This window comes from Aulonocara stuartgranti (assembly GCF_965226115.1).
Source record: "Aulonocara stuartgranti genome assembly, chromosome: 15".
In the NCBI taxonomy this organism is placed as follows: Eukaryota; Metazoa; Chordata; class Actinopteri; order Cichliformes; family Cichlidae; genus Aulonocara; species Aulonocara stuartgranti.
Window position 1 is genome coordinate 3,729,336 of NC_138951.1, and position 27,811 is coordinate 3,757,146.

Sequence of the window (27,811 nt, forward strand, 5' to 3'; positions counted from 1 at the left end):
ACGGATGGAGTAATGTGGCTTTCTAACTACAAAAACAGTATTTTGTGCTCTCGGCAAACCGGCTGACGCTGGGCAAAATGATCCAGGAGAAACACGGGAGCGGGGGGACTTGAAGAAAATATGTAAAATCAACAAAAGTCAACGCTCCAGCTCTCTTTATATCCACTTCATGCATTTTAAGTTCACAGGAACTGATAAGGATGCTTACAGATGTAAATATTTATGCCACAAAATCCACGTTTTACGTTCTTATGCAAGTCAAATGAGTTCAACGTTACTTTTTCCCCTTCCTTTTTTTGTTTGGCTAAAGCAAAAAAATATCCAGGGTGCCATTCCTAATTTTTTGCCAGTTCAGATGCAGCACAGTACACTACATTTATTTATTCAGAATTATAAATACAACAGAAAAAACTGGTGGTCTTGCAAAATCACACCGTGCCGTCAGGGGGGCTTTTTGTGGTTGCACTGACAGATTTACTACCCAGATGTTCATAAACAGGGGCAAAGTCAATGAGGCGTGGCACGGCATCAATCAGCAAACCTTGATGTCTGAGAACTGATCAGGGATTATCATCCTTATGGGGTGTCTTCTCTACCTGAGCATCTGCACACATCTGCTCTTCTCTCTTCACCGTCTGCCTCTCCCACGGCGTGCTTTCAATTTCCTGCACTGCTGCTCCTCTCCTCTCCTTCTCCTGCGCTCCGACCCCCTCCACCGCCCTCCCCCCCCGAGACACGGCGAAAGGTCAGGAGGTTAACATGGTAATAGGTGGTGGTGATTGGTAGAAGACGCTCACTCTCTCCCAGCTTTCAGAGTGTATTAGGAGCCACCCTGCTTCTGTGCGGAGCAGGAGCCCAGAAGAACAGCTGTGTCTGACCACCGAGCGACTTCTTAAAAACATCTTTTAAACATTTGATTTGGACAAGACGAGCGGGAGGCTATGGACCGGAGCGGGAGGCAGGAGGGCGGCGGGTTGGGGGGGGGGGAGAGGAGGAGGTCGTCTATTAAGCTGAGCCTGTCTATTTCTTGTGTCGCAAGGGAAGGAAAATGTTTGTTTAAATTTGAAAATTCATCTTGTAAACCATTTATTTTGCTGATTGAATTAGACTGTGTAAAGAAGCTGTCACAGTACAATAGAGCAAACCCAAAACACAGGCTGCAGCCTGGAGAACGCAAGCTGGCCTTCACAGGTAGTTGAAAATCATTAGGTTGTCACTGCTACCGTTCACAGGTTTTTGGATTTGTTTTGCTTCTACTTCCATATAGATCCACTTCAGGAAGGAGGCACAATCTTGTATTTATTTGGAAGATATGATATTAAGAATATATATTATTAGATATTAGATCATCACATTAAGAATAACGTAATTATTTCTTTGGTTGTAAAAGTGCAAATTAAGAGCTTCTTACACACACGAAAGACATTTCATCTTTTTATCCGTTTGTGTAGAAGTGAATAAAGTCAAACACAATCACTGTGATACGTTTACATTAATCATTACAGACTTAAGCACCGAATTCATAGAAAGGAAGTCAGCATGGATCAACTTCGTGTTCAATCTGGATTTATGTCTGTCGAGTAAATGCTCCCTGGAGCCTGCAGAAATCGACACCGATTAATTAACGACAGCAGCGCAACTAAACAATTTCAGGAAGTGATTACAGATCTTTCTTGGCAAACTAATCAATACTTCTTCTCTATGCGCAAGCACAGGCGCCCAACACACAGCCCAGTAATCCCCCCACATCTTGTTCCAATGCTCCACTGTAAACTCCCTTGTGCAGCGTCTGTTTACGTCTGTCAAAAATATCACCCGTGCCTTTGTTTTTGGTTCCGCAATGGCATCGCTTTGTAAATCTAAGGGTATGTTGCACAAACATATCATCTCCCTCTTTGGAAAATATTTATAAACATCACATAGAATAAATACTGGAATCTCTATGGGCAGATTTTCTTTTCTTGTTGTTTTTTTTTGGGTGCACAAAGAAAAAAGAGAAAAAGCCTTGATGATAGTTGGGTGTTTCGTCCGCCACAAAAGCTTGGACCTTGACAGCGGGGTCCTCCATGACCTCAGCTGATCCCCTCCACTCGTCTGGACCCAAAACATCAGACCAGTTCCAACATCTTCGCCCGCTTTCCTCGAACCCCATTAATTCCACCACCCAAGCCTCACCACCTGACCCCAAGTCCTTCCTGTGACCCGAGCCCCCCAACCCAATCCAGACACAACAGGGAGCAGGAAAGTGGTACTCACCCCAGAAGAAGTTTTGCTGACATGGTGTCACTGTGCTGAAAAGGCTGTTAGATGCCATAGCTGCCTCTGGTTGCAGCAAGCCCCACTTTTGTTCTTCTGTGGTTTCCTTGACCCTTGACACGTCCTAAACCAAGAGCACGCAGCATGTCATGAAGAAAAAAAAATGGAAAAGCCATCCACAAGACATGCTTTTACGTATCAACTATTTGGATGACCACAAGTAACAACCAGGTCTGGTTTTATAGAGGAAAAAAAAAATTGCAGAGACAAATATCGCCTTTGCGGATAGATCAGATGGTGTCGGACTTGCTTGCTTGGCGAGTGTGGTTGGAACGTACTTACTCGCTTAGCGCCGTCCTTGTGACTGGTGCTGGCCCGCGACGATTAACCATTTACACTCCAGGTTGCCCTCAAACACCAACCCCGAGCCGCACGTCTGTGGTTCTGTGGTTGTTTGGGAGGCGAGCAGAGCCCTCACACAACCCAAAAGGCACCAGCTTTAAAACTCGTCTCTTTCCTGCCCTCCATGTGCCGTCACTGGAGAGCCTGGGTCACATGCCCTCTGACGTCATCACGGCACAGCAGTTGAGTTGGGACAGCCTACCGTTGTGGCTTTCTTCCCTCTCCTCTCCTTGGACTTTTTTTTCCTCTACTCTCTGGCTCCCCTCCTCTCTTGCGCGTGGTTCGGCAGCATTTCCAGGCTCTCTGGGGATCGGGGTCTGACGCTCCCATGAGTCAGGAGGCTTCAGTGGGGGCAGCTTGTTCAACCGCCCATGCCTCCTCAGCATATGGGGAGCAGTGCTCTCTCTTGGGTTGGTCTCCCTTCACTCTTTCATCCCCCTCCCTCCTCACTCTCTCTCCTCAAACTCTCTCTCTCCCTGACACTGCTGCTCCTTCCCTCAACTCCTTTAGCAGGCTGCCGTGCTGCTCCTGTCTGCCTCTGAGCAGGGAGAGCTCAGCTTGGTAAGATTTGAGGGTGTGAGTGAGGAGTGAATGGCTGGCTGGCTGGTGGTGGTGTGAGACTGGGTGTGTACGCGCGTGTGTTTGTCTGCAACAGAAAGAATTGGGGAAGAGAGGAAAAAGCTGGACGAGCGCATGTGTGTGAAGGGAAAGCGGAGGTGGTGTGACGCTCTGCTTATTTACCGAGGAGCGTTTCTGAAGAGTCGTCTCGGTGCAGCCTGAATTTGTTCTTTCTCACTCCTTGCACGTTGCTGTGTCACAAACAGTAGTTATGTCACCGCGTTATTACCGTAATAGCCGTGTTTGTGCATGTATGCATCCAAGCTTATACTGAGCTTTCATTGGCTCTCACTGAAGCAGCAGTCAGGGGGGCGATTCCCGTAAGAGGCCATAGATCATGGCCACCTGTCTTTTCTGTAAAAGAGATGTCTTCTAACAGGAGACACACACATACTATCACCCTGCCAAGAACGGCCTGCCAACCTGTAGCGCAGAGCAGGCAGGTCTCGACAATTAACAGTGAATCATCACACGCTCCCCACACACACACACACACACACACCGATTCCCACACCCTCGCACATCTCAGCACGGTTTGTCTTTTGATCCCTGATCACAGGTGTTTGTTACAACACATCACAAAAACGCAGACGGGGTGTTAGAGGAGAAGCAGAGGAATGTGTGGAATGAAGCTGGCAGTTCAGTCAGGTTGAAAGTGTTAACAGTATCTTAATCATTCTTTCATTTGCCAGCAGGCATGTGTGACTAAGCAGCAAAGAGTCGAGCAGCTCCTCAGCCTTTTGTCTTTCTGTCTTAGGAGTTGTTTTTGCCAGTTGAAACGTTCTCCCTTTAATTAGCCGTTAGAATAAACCTATCAAATGCTTATAATTTATGAGATGATAGCCATTCATGTAGGTAATTTTGCTTTTATGTGACAGTTTCTTTTAATATTCTACCTAGGCATTGTTACCTGTGCCAATACACACTGGAGAACAGTCAACTTTTATTTATGTGGCTCACCACATTCATTCATTAAACCTACAAAGAAACAAAAAGAAGCAATAAACATATTAAGAGATACTACGTCCAGCTACTATGGAAAATACTCTTGTTGTGAGTGAAGATTATTGGGGGTGTTTCTTAATAGAAATGATACAAAGAAGCTCCAATGATCCAATGACACTGGGTTCTGTGGGTTGTTCATGCTACTTGTGATTTAAGAAAAATAATATATAATTCAGGCCCTGCTAATAATGTATGTGTCGATTGTAATGTATCCATACTGCTCCTGGTTTGGCAGGAGAAAATCACTCTCTATACACACAGATACACATTTTAGAAACAAATTAGAATAAGTGTTTTTTTTATTTAACAGTCTGCTTTTAAATACTATATTAAAAATAGACAGCACATTAAAATTTGGGTGTTTTTAAAAAAACATATAAAATAGCATTTAAATACCATGCTTAAGCAACAGTCATGAAAAATTTAGATCAAAGCCAAAGTCCACAATAAACAAATGTATCACTGTATCTCAAAAAAAGACCTAAACACACAGTCAACAAATCAATTAACACTACTGTGTAAAAACTAAGCATACTGTCATATTCTAGCAATTGAGTCTGAGCCCTTTTTGTTTCAAATACTACTACTAATATGTCAAACATAAATTATAACACCACTCCCCCTCCCCGAGAGGCACAACAGCATTTCCACAAGTCTTTGCCACCGACCTTATTTTCGTACAGCGAAACATTTTCCTTGGCGCGGTGCTTTGTAAATATTTGCTGTCTAAAACAAGAACATGCCTCTTGAGTTGCAGCGCATGTTACAGTATCCTTAGGGAAGGGCCATTCAGATCCTGCAAACACACCGACTATCACAGACAGTACCTGTTTCCGTGGCGAGATTTAATCGATCGTGTCATCCGTGCAGTTTACATTCACTCGAAATAGAAAATATTTAAAACCCCCAGAAGCAGCCTTCTGCAGTTGTTAGACGTTCTAAGTTTCAGATCACAGCAGTGCAGCAGCAAAGACAGACGCTTGCAGATCTGGATCAGTTTAGTGCTCGATACTTTAAGTATTTCAAGAATAATATTTAAGGTTATGTATAAACATTTTTAGGGTTACTGCAAATGGATGCTTTTCCGTCAGAAGTATTAAACTTTAGGACAGAGTCCAGCACCACCGAGTGCTGCTGAGCCACAGTAAATTGCATGCAGTTTGATGGGGATATAATTTGCACATCGTGATTGAATCTAAAACATGGAACGAAAAGTAAAGCATAAATGTCAAGCCCCACTCACATGGCAGGAAACATAACTTCTTGGGTGGCACGGCATGTGATAAACAACCTTGATGGCGAAAATCTGAACTGTGATGATGCTGTAGTGTCAGATATCTTGCATGAATTCTGTCCGGGCTGCACAGATTTCAACTTTGCAGATGCCCCCCCCCGATACAGCAGCAAAGATTCGTTGAAGTCTGCCCATCTCGCTGTCAGGTCAGAGGTTCACACACCTTATGAAAAACCACTGTGCACTTTTCCAGCACTGAAACTGCTGGTCTTCAAATCTGAAGATTTAACTCCCTCTAGATCAAATCCAGAAGACATCCAAATGAAAGGTTCTGACTTTGTTGGTATAAGAATTGTTTTTGGAACTTTGTGCAGTTCAGCAAAGCTCACTTGAAAAGCTATTCTTCGGATTTAAGTCGGCTTGATTGGAAGAATTTTTCTTTGGAAATTATGTTGACGAGAGAAGAGCCAAACACGGCAAAACCCATCCATGCTGGTATTTAGAGCTCATAAAAACACTGTTTTTATATATATATTTTGCACATCCAGGCCTATGTATAAATGTATAAATGCAGTAAAAGGAAATACTTAACTATACCTCGTCGCTTGGGGGTGTGCTAACAGTTTGAAGCTTTATTCTGTAACATTCGTACATCTTGCTGTCAAAAAAAAAAAGAGAGAGATTTTATGTGCAGGTAATAATGTTAAAGGCTGAAATATAATGTGGAATATAATATTTCATTCATTACTGGTTCTCCACTGGTGGCCGTACACTAAGCTTGCTATACTTGTGTGCGGCGCTGAAGAGCTTGGCCATACTCTGAGCTCTGGCCAAGGTCTGCCCTGAGGACTGTGGTTGATGGCCCACCCTGCCAGACACTTTCCCTCTTCTACCACTCAGGACCACACACCTTCAAATGGACTCGCTTTGTTATCACAAGCTCTCGCAGACACATAATAGAGGTATCGTGTGTTGGAGCGCGCTTAAAAAACGACACATGCTATTAACGCAGCATGTGTGTAATGCAGTGCTGCTGTTTCCTCGCTCTGTCACAGCAGATGACCTTCGCAGATGACTGTTTTCAAAGAAAATTATTTCTGAAAAATATTGGGGGATAATGATACCTAAGATGGGTTAAAATGAACTCCGGCAGAGGCTGTCTGTATTCGTCTCGTCGCGAAAGCTAAAAATGACGTGACATAATTAGCCCGGAGCGAGACATTACACACACGGACGGATTACAGTATTAGAAAAGGAAGGGCTTATTAATAGCCCCGTTGGCTCGTGTTGTGTACTCTCTCTGGCGAGGCATCAGAACGGCCCGGTCGGGCAAACAGGCAGGTACAGTGATTCACTTTAACAGGCGACATCTGTAAAACGCCAAGGTAGTTTACACTGCGGCCGGGCCCGAATTAACGTGCTTTCGTTGGAAACAAACACCACTTGCAATCAGCTTCTGTTGGCCACCGCGCCACTGGTGTGAACGTAAATATCCCCTTACGCTGCTGCTGAGGCAGAACGGTGACCTGAAGCAACAGAATAAAGCGAGCGCCACGCAGAGGTTCGCTTCAACGGGATCCAAAACTCATGGAAGTGAAAAACTTAATCTATCACGCCGTTTCGCCAAGAGGATGTTGATGTTCTTTGTGAATTGTTTGGTGAAGTACGGTATGGTATAATCTTAATGAAAAGTAGATATTTTTCTTTTGGAGTCCAGCAGCGGTATCTACATCTTCCAGTGACTTAAGGACCTTTCTTGTGGTGTCTGGACAGCTGTTTTTGGAGTCACAGCTATGAGGGAAAATAAAGTCGGCCTTTAAGTAATAAGGGGAAATGTTTAATATCGAATGGCGCGCGCACAACCTAAACACACATTAAAAATAGCTCTTGGAGTTGTGATTACATAAAATTGCAAAAAAGGAGAAAGTCAGATCACTGGTGGAGGCTGCGATGAGGAGGCTGTGGCTGACCACCGAGAGACTGAGCCATTTCTTCTTTTTTTCCCCCCTTCTTCCATTCCTCATTTTAATCAAGGGCCAGTCCAGGATAAACAGTGCCTACCTACACTGCAGTTCAAACAGCGAGGCCCGCTGAGACCCAAGCGATGATTTCTAAATGTTCACTGACAAGTTGGTTTAATTTGTGTGCTAAGTAGATGGAGTTTGACTTATATATATCTTCCTTACTCTGGCGTGCATACCAGTCTCCCGCTATTTCTCCACCTCTGTGAAACTTCATGGTGCTTTTTGTATGAAAAGCATACTGGTCCTCCACAAATCCTGCTGTCTGGTTTATATATGCCATGCTGTGTTAAAGGTGAGGACAGGTCCTGCCGCTGAGGCCTGAAATGAAACTTACAGCAGCTTCTTCAGACCAAAGACCATGACTGAGGACCTTGGTGATGCTCCTGCTTCTACTCTATTCAGATTTTCTCTACAGTCCGCGTCCACTGAGACCGGTACAGTATAGTTGCGGCCGCCTGAAACCCTGTCATTGTGTGGTCAGTTGTCAACAGCTGAGAGATTTTACTATTGCTGCTAAGGCCAAGGTTGACAGAGTTCAAGTGGCTGAACTGCTAAGTCAGCATTATAATTACAATGCACCGATGATACAACTGTACGGCAACAAGGCCCGGGAGTCACATGACGCCCCCGGTCACATGATGTCGTCACTCCAGGCAAATGTCAATAACAGAAATGACTGTGTGTCATTCATCTCGTGCGCTAGGAAGAATAAATTAACTCTGCGCTGGCCGTGACTCAAATCTGGGGGTGACAACAGCCAATCCCAACCTGAATGAGCTTTCAGATGAGCTGCCGATTATGACTCTCACAAACTCAGTTTACTTGTTGAGGAGAACAAAGTGTGCCTGATAAAGGCAGACAGTGCTCTAGAGAAACAAGCTATTATGAGGAGGAGTTCGGTGCTGTGTCACTGACAATGCAGCAAACAAAAGGCTCTGTTGTCTTCTCCAGCCGGTGGGTTATTTTTTTCTTTTTTCTTTTTGTGGGGCTTTTGTGATGGATAATTGCCCTCATCACATGATTTCATAACGCTGTGACTCGTCTTTCAGTCCCCGTGTAAGACAATAACAAGATAAAAAAAAACAAAAAAAAAACGGGGGGAGGCGTAGGGAGGTCTAAATCTGAATTTTTGACATTGTTAGAAGTGGCCGCTTTTCTTCCTTGTGGTGTATAATTTTAGAAAGATGTACGAGCAGGACGCTGACTTGAACCAGTCATAATACAGCCTGGAGCACAGGCACACAGGCCAGCTCCCAGAGTTCACTGGCGGCATTGTCTTAGGATAATCACACAACTGTACCATAGTTTATGGCCTTACATCTTATTTATATCAGAATATCAAATTCAAATCATATGGGGCTACTCCAAAGCCACGCTAACCTAGATTTATAACGACAAAAAGAACGCTGTCATGGTGTTTAGGATTGTACACATTTTCCTATTTTATTAACAATAAAACAGTAGAACAATGAGCACTGTTTCGGTTTCGGGATTTAAAAGGTGATATTTATCACCTGCATCTCTTGTAAGATTAATGTTTCCGTCTTGCTGACAGTATTATGCTAAAGTCTGCTGAAACCCAGTACAAATGAGTGTCTGTGTTTCTACCCCAAGGACTGGGCTGAACTGTAAACATTGTTCTCCACACAAAGCCGACTGTACGTGCACAGCGGTAACCCCCGGGGCATTGTCTATTAGATGTTTGGTAGGTATGCAATCCTCCTTCTGAGTCAGCAGAGATCAATCCAGGACAAGCCAACTGAGGAATGTATTTACTCCTCGTGGAGAAAACACTTCACTTCAAACAGAAAGCACCTATCATGTTATGATTATAATACATGTAGGAATTTCGCTTATTTAAGAGCGTAGTGGAATACACAGGAATGCATATATTACAGTATAGACAGCACGAAACACGTTCCAATATGCTTTGTTGTAACTCAAAGCAGGTTTTAAGCGACAGCAAGAAAGTTAGAAAGAGTCCATGCAACAAAGTGTGCGACAGGAAATCTTTATATTATATGTAAACAAATAAGATTTGCAAGTTAAATTATGTAGCAGTGTACCAAGAGTAAATACAGTTAAAAAGTTACCACTAGGATGTCTTGTTTTTCATGTTTGAAACAAATTTGCTACTATTAACACTACCTTATAAGGTCATTAGTAATTCAGTGGCGTCAATCTAAAAATATACTGATATGGTTTGTCCAAATCTAGGATTAAAAACCCAAAGTAAGCATCTGCACGTGTTCAAACACAAACACACAAAGCGTGACATGCAGTGCATGTTTTTGATGTTGATAGTTGGTGCCATCTGTGAATGGAGCCTTGTGGTAGCAACATATTTGCATGCAGCATGAAAAATCATTCATGAGATCTAAACTGGCAAAAAGAGCCTAATGCAGTTTCATTTTCCTCGTACGTTTCTGCCTGCTGTAAGAGCGCCGTCTTTATTTCCAAACGATGCACAAAGCTACAAACCCTTTTTATCCCCGCAGCCTTAAACTGATCCAAACTTTTGAAGGGTACAGCCACAGTTAAATGAGGTTTCTAATATGTGTGCTTTGAACTCGACACTCACATAATGTTGCCTCTACAGCCCTATTTTGCAGTTGGTGGTTTTGGGATGTGTAGCTGTGAATTACAATGACTCCCTTTTCTTACTCTCAAAACATTCCTGCAGCCTGTGAGATGAAATGCTGGAATCCGAGGCATGATGCTAATTTGAAGACAGAATAAATCTATAAATCTGACTTAGTCTCTTGCCTGTGGATATACCGCCATGATAATTACAGGTTGACTTTACAGACATGCAGACATCTCTCATCTGTGTTGCTAATAGTATAACCAGCAGGCTGCTACGTGCTCACTCAATGTCTAGCAGTAGGGGTGAGCGGAGGTAAGCTGTAACAATGATATCATTATAAGTAGAAATTGGTCGGCTCAAATTGCATGTTGTGATGGCAAAGATTTACGGCAGTTTAAAGAGAATTATCTGTTTGTCGTTACACCGTGTGTCGTTAATGAATAATTCTGGAATAACCAATTAAAAAGAAACACATTCACCAAATCCAGATGTTACGTTTACGGTCGGGCATTAACTGGCAGCCAGAATTAAAACATATTGGGGAATATGCTGCAGTGCTTCGATAGTCCCTGGCAAACAAACACATGTCCCCTTCAACTGGCAGTGTGGCTATCTGAGGAAGATCTGACACAAAGCATAACAGATGATATGGGAGGACATTGCTGCATCTGGTTGCAGTTAAATCCTTGTTTTGCTGTGTCCTTCAGACTTGGTGCCATAGGCCCAACAGCTCAAGCGAGTAGAGTTCATATGAACACAAAACCAACATGTGGTGCCTGGAAGACTCCCCACAAAGGTCAGCTCCAGGACTCACCGGCCCAGGAGACAATGGATCAGGACAGGGTGGATTGGATCTGTAGTGCAGGCCGTGGAAGAAAAAACACTATAAAGGCTTAAGGCATTAAAGGAGACCATTGGCCACTTGGGGAGGTTTACTGAGCTAGAATTTTAGAGACGAGGCAAAAAGTAGACGCGCTCAGATTTAATCTACCCTTCTAAAAAAAGAATAAAAATGAAAAAAAAAAAGTATGCTTTTCCTGTTTCTCTTTTTCTGTGAAGATGAGGGTTTTCTCAGCTGACTGGGTGGGCTGGATGAGCTCCACATTGGTGACCAATCAGGACAGGTAAGCCTTTCGTCAAACCCATCAGACTCTCTGATTCTCTAATACGTGACGAATTTGTATGTGCAGCGCTAACATGCTCTGACAACAGTTCCACCCAGGGTCGGTCAGCCTTTCTGCCTCTCCCCCTGTATTTGTAGGAGTTCATCAGAGGCACTTATATTGTTTTTGCATGGTCAGACTTTTCCGGGTATTTTTGCGGCCTCTTGTTTGCACACCTGGCGGAATTGTGAAAGTTTGTCTTGGGTCATGTGTGTTTACACACCCCAGGCCCCAGAGGTGACCCCATCACGCCACCGTCAGGGAGGCCAGCACTTGCGTGTGGCGATTTCCAAAGTGGCCAGGCTTGGAGAAGTGCCACACTGCCTGTGCTGCCTTTCAGCAAACTGGCCCCGCTCTGGCTGCGCCGGGAATGGGAAGGGGGCGTGAGGGGGGGTTACTTGTTGGCAGGGCTCTGCAATGTTTTCAGAAGCACAGATTTCTGGCAGCATCGCTCAATATGATGGAGAAAAATGCCTGCTGCTAATGAAAGCCAGCAGTGTCTCTCCAATTGGACCTCAACCCAAAAGGCATTATGTAACTGAGATACCGTAAACATTTCAAAATTATCTCTCAACAAATTATCAGTGTTTATTTTTTCCACATTATATGTGATGTATTTGAAATAGTTTGTAATTGAAGGAAAAGCTCTGAATGTAGGCAACGTTTCTTTGGAGACCAAGGACATTTAGTCTGCAATTATTTTTCTTTTTCATTAGCAAACAGTGCTTCGGCCAGCAGATTTCAAGAAGGCAAACACCAGGAATATTTTCTAGATGTTATTTGTAAGGACCTAATTTGTATCAATAAGCAGTCAAAATACAAAGACCGACTTCATGGCTTTAGGTCAGTGCTGGCTGTTTTGTTCAGGAGGTAATTAGAGTTCTGCCACTCTAATAAAATCAATATCCTGCCTTATCGGAGACACAGCACCTGCAATAATCAGCGACTTGTGAATGCTTCTCTTTCACTCATGTTTTGACAGTGGTGTTTTTGGCCTGAGCCCAGAGCTACACCTACAGTATATATTGGTCAAATATTTATCTTGTTCCAAAATACGTGGCTATATTGAGATGGGAATAGGGTTAGATGATTTAATGGGCACACCATAGGACTTTCTTGGGTGCCAAAGTTTTGCACTTTTGGTGGTCTTTTCAGACACTCCAAGGGTCGTTTAGGAGACCACGAGATGCCATGATTCAAGACCCACTGAGGGGACATGAAAGTGTGCAAAAGATGGAAGGGTCTGCACAGCAATTACTGCTCATCAAGGCAAATTTCAAAGGGTGACTAAACTGTTGAATGTCTTGCATATGAGAGATTTACAGTTTTTCCTCTTGCTGTCTTCCCTAAAGAGTCGGGGTGGGGAAGAAACATTTTTATGTCTGCACAGACATCACTGCCTCACAATTAACTATAAGCTTTTCTTTACTGGAGGAGATCTTTTAAGATTGTGAAGTTCACCAAAACCTACATTTGAAGAGGCATTCCAGCCTATCCAATGTACATATTTGCTGTAATGTTTACCGACTCCTGCTCTAGTGAAATATTACCATTTGATCCCACTGAAATAACAGAAATGAGACATTAAAGACAAAATCCACCTCAGTCTATATTTGGAATTCTAAAGCTTCCTCTCTTTGACTTTTATGCTGCAGACCAGCATAGAAAATGTGATTTTCCAGCATATTAAATGAACCAACTTGCACTCAAAATAGATTGAAGGAACACTTCATCCTTAAAGCTGTTTCCTCTGGAAGACTCCTTGCTCTATTTGAGAACCGAAGAAGTTTCTAACTCACACATCGCACTTCATATATCACAGTTACTGTCAACTGTCATAACCTTAAAAATAATATTTGTCTTGTTGTATTTTTCTCCATGTCATGAAATTTGATGAAATGATCTAAAGTGTCTTTTTGTGTTGTCTCTTGGATAACCAACCACAGGAATAGACATTTCCACGAGGCACGACTAAAGTTACAGCATGAGGAGAATGAATTAATATATATGAGTTCTGCTTTTTCACTCTAAAATGTGGTACTCTTACCTACCACGTCAGGCTTGGTTTAAAAAGCATTAAAGCTAGTTTTTATTTTCAGGTGTTGATATGAGACAATCTGTGGGGGCCAAATAAATGCACTTCTAAAAAGGGTTTTAACACATTCACACATTGGCTTAGTGTAATTTCTCCATTAAGACGAACATTATGCAAAAGTATTAAAACAAGTATTAATACATGTGTTCAGTGCTAGAAAATAGTCCCTGTTCATTTAATTAGATTTACCTGTTCATTTTTAATATAATAAAATAAAACAAACCTATTTATTTAAACCATGCACACACAACAATTAACACAACAATTAACACACAAATACCCCCCTCCTCCTCCCTCACTATACTGCATTGTTTGCTACACTTTGCGCCATACTGTACTATACTGAACCACTTTAATCTCATATGAAATTTCATATGCTGTTTTCACGACACTCAATAAGGCATTTTAAATTCTGTTATTGCTAAGCTGATTTAGAAATGTTTTAAATTGTCATCAATATCTTTAATATTTTTATTCATGTTTATTCTATTTATTTATTCTTTTATTCAGGTCAGGTGTCACTGGAAAAAAACATGAGATGTAGCCTGAACAGGCATTTAACAGTTACATCAAGATGAAATTACCAATTCATTATTCTCAAATAGTCATTGATATAAAAATCAGCATCATATTAAATGAGCTGTACGATACCATATAGTCCAGAATGGCACTGGTATAAAATCTATGTGATTCATCAAAAAGTGTCGTACCATCATATCAGTGTTATAGCAACGTGATGTTCGCTAACACAAAATAACAGAAGACCAAACATGTCTGAGAACGAGAGCGTCCTTTTTAGTGCCCAAAAAGGGAGTTACTTTATTATTATGGAAGTGCTTTGATTTAGCTTTAATAGTAGCTCACTGAAAAAGAGGGATGGAAAATGCCATTTGCTCTAATACACACTGGTGTCTGCAAGCTGCAAATAATGTTCACTGTTTTCTATTTTTATCTATATAAAAAAAAACAAACCCAAATACTGGTCCTAATCCTATATTGGTTAGACTCTACCAGACAAAGCACTTTTTTGTTTTTGTGGCAAAGTCATGTTTCAGTTTAAAAGACACACCATCACCACCCCAGTTGTTGGTAATGCATTCCCTTTTTAAATTCTGCGACCATACCTCCACTCTTACCATTTCTGTGTGTGTAAAATGGAGAAAAGCACTGTGGGATTCTGATAATCCTCTGTGAACCTTCCTAAATGTTTCATAACATGCAGAAACTTGGGTGGCCATGAAAAATGACATTTGACATTCAGAACTGTTTGCATTCATAACATTTATTACATTAGAGTTCAGTAATGGTGGTTCTTATTTTAATGGGCAGGATTATATGGAAGGCCGTGACGTTTATATTGAATCTGTTGCACCCAATTAGAGAGGAATGGTGGACACAAGGGTCTGCTCATTCACACGAGCCCACCGCCCCATTCACAAATATCCATTGCTCTAATACAACTGCAATGTCTTTGTGTTGTTTCAGGCGCCGTATCACTACGTTTCATTTATTTTGGGGAAAACTCAAAATGAATGATATATGTCATATGTTGTATTATTTAAGCATAAAACCTAATTCAGCAAGACATGATCTTGCACATTACTGCAAGGCTGCAGGGAGTTCAGGTTTCATAGTGTCAGGGCTCTAAAATTGACATTATCTTTTGGTGCGAGTACAAAAATGCCACGGGGGAGTCATCCGAGGCTAAGTGTGAACCGCTATTATAAAGTCTCGAAAGCAGCAGCAGCAGGTATCTTCTCTGACCGGCTCTTATAACCAGGGCCAGGTTTCCCTAAAGCATCTCTGTGCAACAGTAAGTTCATCTAGGTTTCACTGTAAGCTGATGTGCAAACATGATCTCAGTGTTGAGAAACTTAACAGGGCCCTTAAGTCACTGGAGCAATTACTTCAAACAAGAGTAATTTTTTCAACACAGAAAATGTATAAACCATAAACTAGAGCCTTCACCAGATAGCTCAGTGAAAAAAACAGGCCTCAGGGAATAAGGATGTCCCACCCAGGCTCATTCTCAGCTGGAGGAGAGAAAGATGGACTACAGCAGATGCTCATTGTGTGTCACATAACTGCATGAATGTGCCTGTATGATATACAAGTGACTCATCTCTTTCTAACAAACGCCTTCATTTTAATTTCAATTTACTGTCATGACAGCTGCAAGATAAAATATCACCAGTGGAGATACAGAGCCGAGTCAGAAAGCACGATGACTACCCACCTATTGAAGGCATGACTGAATATCAGGGCTGCTGCCAAGGGAGGGAGATCCCCTGCTAAACAATATGATATCACTTAATCCTGCTCCTATTCCCTGAGCAGTCAAGCTCACATAGGCTTTCCACTCAGTAGTGATGACTGGGCTCGCTGCTGATGAAAGCGAGCAGAGCCCCATTAAGCCTTAGGACTCATCGGTTCATCTGAGTAATTTGGAACAGGCACAGAATTAGGCGAGTGAGTGAGGGAGACAGACGATAGAGAGAGACAAACAACTGACTAACATATGTAGGATTTCTTCACTTTTGGTGGCATGTATGTTAAGGAAACAATGTGCAGTACACAGAGGGGTATTTGGTTTGATCTTTGGACATACATACATACAAGTCACTGTTGGAAACTGTGCTTTGTGAAAAGAGCCAAGACCAAGTAATAAATTTAAATTATTTAGAGTACAAACAAAGGAGAACAAGTTCCACAGACAAACAGTGTGGATTAATGACTAGTTACTGGGCACACACATTCACAGCACATATAATTAAGTCCATTTGTTTTTGGACAATGACACACTTTTTCTTATTTTCAATCAATCAATCAATCAATCAATCAATCAATCTTTATTTATAAAGCACTTTTCATACAGAAAAAATGTAGCACAAAGTGCTTTACATAGTTAAAAGCAGCCCACCCCACCCTCCAACTCACTCCCCACACTCTCAATACACATATATCCCCCCACCCCCACCCACACACACGCGCGCACACTTAAAAAGTAAAAATTGGGCTGGGCTCGCATGAGCCAAGTGAGGAAACATTATAACAGAGAGCCGTCTGCACCGGGAGCCGGTCACAGACCGCAGCCTCCGGGCTGGGCACACAGCAGGAGGGAGGCCAAGGAGCCCCCCAACCAGGCTGAGAGGTAGGGCTGGGCCATATTATACCGTTCACGGTAATACCGGTATAATGTTAGGCAACGATAGGAAAATGAAATATCGCGATAGAATGGGAGTAAAACGCGAACGAAAGGAACGGCTCACGATCTAAAGCATACCGAATTATCTTTCAACCATTGTGGAGGCAGTGTTATTGTATGGACATGTACGGTTGCCAGTGGAACCGGGCCACTAGCGTTTATTGATGATGTGACTGTTGATAGAAGTAGCAGGATGAAGTGTGCAGGGATACTCTCCCTGCTCAGACTCAGCCACATGCTGCATAACTGGACAGTACTCACAGAGTAAATGGATAATGCTTAAAAGCATACTTGAAATGCAACCCAAGAGTTTGTCAAGGCAAATAAATCGGATATTCTTCAATGGTTAAATCAGTCACCTGATCCCAGTTCAATAAAGCAGACTTTTCAGTTATCAAATACAAAACTGAATGCAGAAAGACCCACAAACAAGCAGCAACTGGAGGTGGCTGCAGAAAATGATTGACAGAGCATTTGGTGAGGTCCACGAGTTCTGGACTTCAGGACTATACAGTGGGGCAAAAAAGTATTTAGTCAGCCACCGATTGTGCAAGTTCCCCCACCTAAAATGATGACAGAGGTCAGTAATTTGCACCAGAGGTACACTTCAACTGTGAGAGACAGAATGTGAAAAAAAAATCCATGAATCCACATGGTAGGATTTGCAAAGAATTTATTCGTAAATCAGGGTGGAAAATAAGTATTTGGTCAATAACAAAAATACAACTCAATACTTTGGAACATAACCTTTGTTGGCAATAACAGAGGTCAAACGTTTACTATAGGTCTTTACCAGGTTTGCACACACAGTAGCTGGTATTTTGGCCCATTCCTCCATGCAGATCTTCTCGAGAGCAGTGATGTTTTGGGGCTGTCGCCGAGCAACACGGACTTTCAACTCCCACCACAGATTTTCTATGGGGTTGAGGTCTGGAGACTGGCTAGGCCACTCCAGGACTTTCAAATGCTTCTTACGGAGCCACTCCTTTGTTGCCCGGGCGGTGTGTTTTGGATCATTGTCATGTTGGAAGACCCAGCCTTGTTTCATCTTCAAAGTTCTCACTGATGGAAGGAGGTTTTGGCTCAAAATCTCACGATACATGGCCCCATTCATTCTGTCCTTAACACGGATCAGTCGTCCTGTCCCCTTGGCAGAAAAACAGCCCCATAGCATGATGTTTCCACCCCCATGCTTCACAGTAGGTATGGTGTTCTTGGGATGCAACTCAGTATTCTTCTTCCTCCAAACACGACGAGTTGAGTTTATACCAAAAAGTTCTACTTTGGTTTCATCTGACCACATGACATTCTCCCAATCCTCTGCTGTATCATCCATGTGCTCTCTGGCAAACTTCAGACGGGCCTGGACATGCACTGGCTTCAGCAGCGGAACACGTCTGGCACTGCGGGATTTGATTCCCTGCCGTTGTAGTGTGTTACTGATGGTGACCTTTGTTACTTTGGTCCCAGCTCTCTGCAGGTCATTCACCAGGTCCCCCCGTGTGGTTCTGGGATCTTTGCTCACCGTTCTCATGATCATTTTGACCCCACGCGATGAGATCTTGCGTGGAGCCCCAGATCGAGGGAGATTATCAGTGGTCTTGTATGTCTTCCATTTTCTGATGATTGCTCCCACAGTTGATTTTTTCACACCAAGCTGCTTGCCTATTGTAGATTCACTCTTCCCTGTCTGGTGCAGGTCTACAATACTTTTCCTGGTGTCCTTCGAAAGCTCTTTGGTCTTGGCCATGGCGGAGTTTGGAGTCAGACTGTTTGAGGCTGTGGACAGGTGTCTTTTATACAGATGATGAGTTCAAACAGGTGCCATTCATACAGGTAACGAGTGGGGGACAGAAAAGCTTCTTACAGAAGACGTTACAGGTCTGTGAGAGCCAGAGATTTTCCTTGTTTGAGGTGACCAAATACTTATTTTCCACCCTAATTTACGAATAAATTCTTTACAAATCCTACCATGTGAATTCATGGATTTTTTTTTCACATTCTGTCTCTCACAGTTGAAGTGTACCTCTGGTGCAAATTACTGACCTCTGTCATCATTTTAAGTGGGGGAACTTGCACAATCGGTGGCTGACTAAATACTTTTTTGCCCCACTGTATGTATACAAAGAGGTGCAATCTTTATAGTTCATGCCATGTTTTTTTAAAGTCTTGGAATTATAGCTGAAATCACATCTTGATTCTGTGATGTAAAATCTACTGTGAAAAAATAAATGATTAAGGACCTGACTGTGCATGTTCGGTTAGGGATTAGCTGGTTGAACGTACTGCTGCCTCCTCCTCTGTGAACACAGTCAGGGACACTGGTGAAAGCTAACTTAATATTCATTATGAATCTAATGGAATGTCTTCAAGCAAGAGACGCGAGATGAAATCACTGGATTCGTTGCTGGATAAAACTTTTGAAAACAAGCCAGTGAGTCTCAAAGTCAATAAACTGAGTAAGAATATACTGATTAGCTGTAACTTAAGGGGAAATTATGGTTCAGAGGTGGTCAGGGTTCTGGCAGTCTGTTGGCAGCTAGGGATTGCCCTACAAAGCGCTGAAGTGAAACTGGGTGTTAAAAGCAATGGAAAGTGTTCACTTCAGCCACTGTCTGTATTTTTATGCTGTATTCATGTTTTTTTGTTGATTTGTTTGTTTGTTTTTCACACTTCTCCCATTCCTGGTGAACTCAGCTGTTGATCCCTTCCCTGTTTCGCCCCATTTTTCAACCAATCAGCATTAGATCGACACGCAATGTCATTCGCATTGAGAAACATGGGTTTTTGGAGGACTCTACAGGAGTGCGTTTTTGTTAGTTAAAATCTCATCTCCTCAGTATTGTACATTAAGCATTAGATAATTGTGTTTCTGAGCCATTCCTGTTACCTTTGATTCTCAAACTGTGCCCCCCTGGTGGGGCTGCAGTCGAAAACAGAAATGACATCATTATGTACAGTTACATAGTTATTTAAAAGTATTTAAGGGGAATTAAAATGAGGTGGTTGATTTATTGGTTAGTGATATTACTTTTATTCTGACCTAAATGTACTGTTCTTGGGTCACGTATTGATCTTGGCAATTTATAGATAACTTGTAGCCAACAACCTGCGCTGTTTATGCTTTTTCGAATAAAAATTTCAAGAAACTACATCACTCCCTCTTGTATTTTGATTAGACTGAACATTTAAGACTAGGTGGGCTTTGTTTTTAAGTGGGCCGCAGCAGTCTTGACTTTGGGAATGCCTGATTTAGAATCTTTCCAGGTTGAACCACTGTAAGTGCTGGGAAGGTTATTTCATTAAGGAGATTGAAAAAAAAAAGATTTTAGAAACAAAATAAAGTTGAAATTTCATCACTTAAACCACTTTTGTGCAACAACATAGCAACCATACACAGCCTGGTAATAAGAGTTTGAGAAATCAACACAAGAAAGTCCATAAAAATTGAACAACTGATAGGGCTGTTCGATATAACGATATATATCGGATGACGATATAAAAACGTCTATCGTCTCATTTTACGCTATCGTTTGTTTCGTGGTGTTGCAAAATAAACTCTTTACAGCAATATTTGTTCATGGTTCTGATGGTCACTGTAGTGGCTATATTAATGTCTTAAAGTTCTCTCTTTCTCTTATATTTAATATAACCACACTACGGACGGACAAGCGCCTGTTTTTATGCGTTGTGTTTAGCAACAACGGTGATAACAGCATTGCGTGTCCACTTGTTTATGTTCCACATAAACCTTTCACAATAAAGCTCAAGATCCTGTTGAGACTTTTCAAAATAAACTGAATCACGTGAAAGATGCAGATTTTTACGGATGAGAATTAAGAAAGAGCCGCCAGGTGCTAAAAAATAAACCTTAGACTCAAACGTTAGAGCAGGCTTTTCCCCGCAGCAAGCTGTGTAATAAATACTCACAAAGAAAAGGGCGGCCTTTACAACTTATGTCTAAAAATGTATCGTTTCATGCATCGGTTAAAACACTCGACTCCAGGTCCACGACGCCCAGCTGGAAACACTTCCCGCAAGTCGAGCTGCCCGAGATTCACAGAATTTACAGGAAATGTTAAATTCTTGTGATTTATATCGTTATCGGACGATAGAGGTCTTATATCGGGATATGAGATTTTGGTCATATCACACAGCCCTAACAACTGACGACAACCTGGAAAAAACAAACCAAAAAATAAACGCCAAAACCCATCTCCCTGATGATGTTGCACTCAGTTTAACAGTTTAATGACTCACATTGTCCTAATGTTCTGTAAAATAAAAGATGCAAATGATCAAATGTTACATAAAAGCTTTTTTATTGGAAAAATATTCGAGGCCAATCTCTTCAAAACTGCTGGTCTTAATTTTCTTTTTCTGCAAATGCAGCTGATTAAACTTTGTCACTGTCTGACCACAACCCTGTCTGTGAATATCTCCACAATCTGTCTGAACTGATACACTAATAACTCCTAAATCCCAAATTTTAAAGAGTAGGATGAACACAACACTGAAAATGGGACCATTCACTCTCTTTTTCAGGCTGTACCATCTCCAGTTAGTTGTGTACTATAAATAACTCCCCTTACACGCTTGTCGCTCAACCACTTTTTCCATGTATATGCCTGTTAACAGTCTAAACCTCATTTTGAAATAAAAGAATATAAAGTGTGGCGCCCTGGAAGTAAATTTTCCTCTCTGGCCTAGGGGCTTGCTTCTGGGCCATGAACTACATCTGGCTGGGACCTTTGTTTCATATACTTTCCCCTCCTTCATTTCCTGTGTTCTGTCTTCTTCTGCATGAAATAAAGGCAGAAAATGGCAGAAAATAAATTGCTGCAGAATACTTTCACTTAAAACTTTTAAGGATTATGAGAAGTTACATTTCAGTATAGTTTTAAATGAAATGTTAAACTAGTTAATAAATTGGTGACTCTACCCCCTTAAAATAGCTTAAGAAATTAATCTGCTTCTCTGTTCGGTTGTATCAGCTTTATTAAAATTCCAAATGTGCAGTACAGAGCACATCCACTGTGACTCATTTAAAAGTTGAAAGACTTGTTTGAGCCCTGCAGTTTCTCTAACTTCCGGACTATATAGGTCAGGGAAACCTGCCAAAAGCCTTCCTGCATATTGGGCACATGTGTTATGCCACACATCAATGACTGACATTTGATGTTTTCTACCTCTCCACTTCCTCATCGCTCCCCCGTCTCTTCTGGCTCCTCTCACCTCTCTGTTCTGCTTTCCTCTCCTTCCCCTTTCCCTCCATCTCTTGTTCTTTTCTCTTGTCTTCGTCTCCTCCTCCCTTGGGTAGTGATTGTGATGGAGAGGTTAATCCGGCCGGCATATGGTTGCCATCGGCGGCAGATCTACCCATAATGGTGGATGGACAGTGTAGGCTAATCACGATCTTTGATCCTTCGCGAAACCCTCAGCTCGCGTGGCTCTGATTTCCCCGCATCGCTGCCACACTGAAATGAGGAGGCCCTGCTGCTCTGGAAGTCATTTTGGGCTTATTACTTAAGCCTCAGCGTATCCCCATTGTCTTTGCAAGCATTGGAAATGACTAGAGGCTGTGCTTCTGTGCAGTCAGTGGTGTGGGTATTTCCTCCAACTGTGCTTCTTTGTTGGCCAACTTTGTGCCTTCTCGCCCTCTTTCCACGGGAGCCAACTTTTGATGGGAGCTTTAATTTGATGTTGTTAAGGTTGTATGGTTTCAACTTTGCCATTTCTTTGGCTTATAGTAGTCGGGCTTTTTTTTTTTTTTGCTTTTTTCCCATGTGAACTCAAAGCCGAACGTCCTAAAATGGCCTCCAGATTTATTGGTGAGCTTTTTCGCGATCCGAGCCAAAGCAAGAACATTACTCAGCAGCAATTACTACGGCAGTTGACAGGATTGCTGTTTGCCACAACCTACGCACATCCAAACGTCAAGGTGTGCAGTGACTGAGAAGCGCAGTGTTTTTGAAGCCTGCACAATTACAGCTTACGGACTTGGGTTTTGTGACAATGTCATCATGGCGGGGCTGTAACAACACAGCAGCCAAGCTCGGGATTGTCACTGGGGCAATCGCAAACACCTCACAGTAATTAGACTAAGACTCAGAGAAGGCATCAGTCATGCCCGTGTTCTAGTGACTCATGACCCTCTCAGCAGAGCTGGAGCATACACAACCACATAGACACACGAGTCAGTGCCGCCTGCATACACGTGGAACCAGTCAGCGGACATGCAGAGCCTGGGCTGGTCTTAAGTAAAACGTAGAAGCTTTGAATAGATGATCTGTTTACAGGGAGAAGAAAAGCAGGCTATCAGGTTGCCAGATCTGGAATACATTGATGTTGATGCTACTCCCATTGTCAGATGAATCTGTGGATCTAGCTGAAAGACAACAGATGATTCACAGGATATATACAAATACGCCGACAGGGCACGGGGAGATTCGGATCTGTGTAATGTGAGCACAAGATTGCATCTCTTCCACTCAGTGACTGCATCCAAATGCTTGATTTCATTGCTTCTGCTTCTGTTTATTTCAGGCTGGTACGGTAATTAAAAGACCAATTTCAAGTCAATATTTAGACCATAAATTCTCTCACAAATAAGAGCCCGAGCGACATAAAAATCTGCAATACTTATTTGTTGCATGAGATGAAGTTTTCCATCAAGACTAAATTAAAACGTTTGACAGCTTTGGTCCAAGTCACTGCTCCTTTTTGTTGCCCAAAGAGTCAACAAGTACTGCCAGATACACTCACCCATGAGAACTGGAAAGAGCAGGGATATCTGACACAGCTAGAGTGATGGCGTGTGTCAGCCTTTTTTTTTTCAGCCCAGTTTCAGACACACCTTTGTGTGTTGCTGTGAAGTAAGTGGATATTTTCTTCAAGGATACCTCACAGCAGAGTTTGTGTGTTCACCAGGAGCTTTCAGTGCGTGGTTGGAAGACAGACTACGCTGCAGACAGATCTCTGGTTTAGCTCTGGGTTTTGCCTTCTCCCCCTGCTGCAGGCCAAAACTATGCAGATGAAAGTTTGGAGTGTAACAAAGTGATTAACAGCGGTAGCATGAACGGCTGAGGTTTGCCATATTTCTCCTGCTGGGTGGTAAGCTAATGGCCATATTAACATTAATTCAATTTTCTCCCGTCCTGTCTTTTCAGAGAGCTGCTTCATTATAGCAGCGACATTCCTGATTTTTACAACACAAGAGTTTTTCCCACTCTGGTGTTAGAGTGGAGAAGACTTTTAAAAGGCTTCAGCGACACGCCAAAGTTTCCGAGAAAAAAAAAAAAAGAAAGGCAGCTGCTTTGCGACTCTTTCCTTTTTTTGTTTTGTTTTTTAAAATCAAACAGAAGCTGTGTTTTAGTTTAAAGGGCTGTTTGTGCACATTTTCAAAATGAGAAATGCGGCCCATATCCTGTTATTGAAAGCCCGGGTATCTTTATGGTGGCCGTGAGGCACATGTCAGCGTCCCTCTCTGCGTATCAGGGGTAGCTGGGTGAAGGGGCAGCATGTTTAGTCATACATTAGGGCGAAGGACACTTAAGTGCTACCTGATGTTAGCGGGAGTGCATGTGGACACAGTGGGGTTTTTTAGGCGTGCCTCAGAAAGTATGCACAATAATTTTGCCATTTACTGCGGTCTTGTGATGGTGCAGTGCCGCTGTTATATTGGTTAGGAATGTACTATTCTATTTTTGACTGAGCCCACTCAGTGGGTTGTGGGCCACTACGGCCACTGGCCCACTCTTGACTTTTAAAGCAAAGACTGATGATTGGGTCTAAACCAGCCTACGAAGCTGCAAGTTTTGACGCAGGACATTTTTGAGGTGATTGTGTCAACATTTCTACAGCGCAACATCCTTTATAAAGAAATATGACAGAGAGCGGACATTGAATTTCACCACAGTGTTTTCCCAAATTCTATCCAACAAATTGCCCTCCTGGGAATTCCAAGGTTTCTAGTTTAAATCCTCGAAAAGCAAGCAGAGACTGATACAAATAAGATGACTAATATAATGAGGAAAATTATCCGTCCCACCCCCCCTCTGATTGCAATTTGACCACAATTTGTTATAGATCTTAGGAACGAGAAGCCTCTCAAGAACAATCCTCATTCTGTGGCTGGCTGCCCCAATCAGCCTGTGTGAATGGAGCTTGTAATTACAGAGCACAGCAGTTGTGTTTAAATGGCAATCCGCTTTGCAGTTTTTCACATAAACTGTCAGAAGCTTGAATCTGAAATGAAGCAAAATAAGCAATATTTCTGTGGAGAGTCCCTGCCAATAGTCCGAACAAAATAACACTTCCCCATCCAGGCCAACTGCTGTGGCTGGCCTGTTTATTTTTCCGAACATAGTTCATCGATGGAATTTCAGAATTAACTGACAGGCTTAAAAATATTTATTGAAAGGGCACCGTGGCAAAATGAACATCAGAAAAAGGGGAATCAAAAAGCATCCATCATCACTGTTAGGGGAGTATGTGAGCGCGGTGCAGCTGTCACTTCATTTCCACTCGCGCTAGATTAAATAAAGATCGAGCTGCAAAAAGTCCCTCTGTACTCTGAAGTCTGCAGGCCTCTGGCGCTCCGTTTGACTGACCACTTGTCAAACTGAGAGTGGAAAAAAAGGTACAGCGTAATCACGGCTCACCACAAGATGGAGTAGTTATTAATTAAAATAAAATATATTAGCCCACATTAGAGCTTAGATGACTGGAAGGTAGTTATTTTGGAAACACAAAGACAGTGTTAATGTTAGAGGTATTAGTTGCTGTAGGATGACTGTCCCTATAGCTCCGTAGAGCTGGACACATGTATGTGTATTGATCCATCATGCCGTAGCTGCAGTAGTTGCACTCGCAGTATAGTTAAGCTTTAAACCTCAAAAGCATTTCATATGTGAGCTGGCTTTGATTTGGAGCTTGAATGGGGGAATAATAGGGAGCAGACAAGCAGCCACACAAAGGCCCTGTGCCTCTCTAAGGGGTCTGGCTGCCTGGCTGCTGCAGGGCCCTGGGCTGAGGTTGAGTCTGAGGCTGGGGCTATAAGGTTGGGGTTTTGCAGAAGATGAAGCTGCATGGGGATTAGTAATGAAAGGCATGGATGGATGAGGAGAGTCAGAGGCGTGTCATCCTCTCCTGCAGCCTGACCCTCGCCTCTGAGATTATTTTATCACAGAGAAGCATCAGCAGAGCTTCGGGAGTGCAGGGGAGGAGGGTGGGCAGGTTGAAGAGCAGGAGGACTTAGGTACTCTGGGGTAAGATGGGACACGGGCAGGGTGCGGTTACTTGGGGCTGTGGCGGCCCCTTTCTAAACAGTGCTCCTTAAAATAGATCCTTCCACTATTTCAATGCTCAGTGACGGGTATGAAAGAGCTTTCTTTTTTAATCAACTCAAGCATAACATATCTTTAACCGGAGATTAAAGTTTGGTGAATGTATAAAGAAGAATCAAGGGGTGTACCTTTTTGGGTGTCTGTGTAGCCAAACAGGAGCCGTAACAAAGAAATAAAAGAATATCTACAGAGATGACGCAGCCTAATACAGCTGCAATAAAGTTAGAACATCAACTATGGCTGATTTATTTGAAGTGGAAGGGAAGTGTTTAATATGAGACACATGGTTTCAATAGATAGCTGAAGTTCCACGCTACAAATTGCAGAAAGATGTAAAACGGGCTCTAAAGGAATTGGTCAGTGATAAATACATGATATAAGACAGACACAGAGTGATGCCATATGAGTCCATTCACTTTCATTTTAGTAGAGCAGTGCTGTATTTATAGCGAGGTTTTAAAGCAATTCAGATTACACTCAGGAAAAGTAAAACTTTTCCTACTGTGACAAACTCTGGAAAAACACCCAGCTCTGGTCCCTGTCCCTCTCTACACAGACAGACAGGTGCAAACAAATTTATCCCACAATGTGCTTCAGGGCCTCTGCAAATATGCCACGTCCCAGTCTGAATCTCCTTGCATTGTCTTTGTTTTGAGTCTTGCACTGAAAAAATAAACACAGTCAATCAAGACAGGAGGACACATTCAAAATAGTTTCTGTCACTGAGCACAGGGGCATCAATGCCACTGTCCAAAAGAGCTGAGAAAAGAAACAGTCTTGAGTACAGAGCAATACCGTAGCTGTGGGTATCTGGAAAGTACTGAACTACTGAACAGATACTGAATTATTAATCAGATTAATTCCTAAATTAGTAATCTGTATTCCTCACTCTGAGGAAGATAATGGGAATCATTTTTTTAAATTTTAAGACAAAAATCAGGCTCAAATTAAACACCTTTCCTCATTTTGTAGCGTAAAATGCAAGAATTAGACACATCCAAGAATATGAATTTACTGAATTTTTGGTACTTATCGGTCAACTAATCCAGTGGTTCCCCTTTTTTGCTAGGCCCCCCTTTGTTTTACAAGAAAAATGTTCGCGCCCCCCCCCTTCTCGCGCACGCACATGCACAACCACATCCTCCAACCACACACACCCATATTTTGCTCCATTGCGGTTTATTTCGCACCTCAAACATTTAGTAAACAATTAAGCAAATACAAGTAATCTGCAATAAATTACAGGTAGTAAGGAAATAAACTACTAACTCTTTTACGCTACGTCCGCACCTGCACGGGTATTTTTGAAAACATGAGATGAATTGCAGAATGGCAGATAGAGACAAAATACTGTTAATCTGACTATCTGCAGGTTTTACACACTTACATATACACAGGCAGTTACTGTCCCTCCATTTAGAAAGGCAGAGGCGTCACGGTGTGATTATTTTACTGTATGTGTAATAATATTCAACATTGCTATCAATGCATTTTTCAAAAAATGCCTCTCTGTGTAAAATGGTTTTGGTTTAAAAACATAAACAGCTGTAGGATCCTGTTTGTCCGTGATTTGGAGAGCCCAGCGCTGCTCCAGACGCAGGGAAAACCAATTCTGCAGGGAGACCTACCTCGGCACTTGTGCAGGTGAAACCAAAGGGAAGATTTGCTTCACCATATTTTCTAGTCTTTGGCTTAGAATTAAGTTGGTTTGGAAACATATTCAGCGATGCTTCATCTCCTGCTTTGCATTTCTGTGGGCGCCCCGTGCTAGCAGTGTCCAAGCGTTTTATTTTTTCTTCCCCCCCTTTTCATCCTGCAATGGTTCCGCGCCCCCCCTGGGGGGCGGGCCCCACACTTTGGGAAGGTCTGGCACAC

The 27,811-nt window shown here is 42.5% G+C and overlaps 1 protein-coding gene across 10 annotated transcripts in view; it reads right to left on the minus strand.

The window, feature by feature from the left end:
- Positions 1-27,811, minus strand: part of runx2b (RUNX family transcription factor 2b) — a 124,646-nt gene that overhangs the window by 37,235 nt on the left and 59,600 nt on the right. For 3 of the 10 annotated variants that reach the window (XM_082506078.1, XM_082506079.1, XM_082506080.1), the window contains 3 exons: positions 3,400-3,467; positions 2,599-3,304; positions 2,257-2,380 (listed from right to left, as the gene is read on the minus strand). The exons of 2 other annotated variants lie outside the window; for them this stretch is intronic. In XM_082506078.1, the coding sequence (XP_082362204.1) occupies positions 2,257-2,314 (58 nt within the window). In that variant the 5' untranslated portion in view covers positions 2,315-2,380; positions 2,599-3,304; positions 3,400-3,467. The remainder of the gene's footprint in view (positions 1-2,256; positions 2,381-2,598; positions 3,305-3,399; positions 3,468-27,811) is intronic. 5 more of the 10 variants (XM_082506083.1, XM_082506084.1, XM_082506075.1 and 2 more) reach the window with 2 other exon arrangements.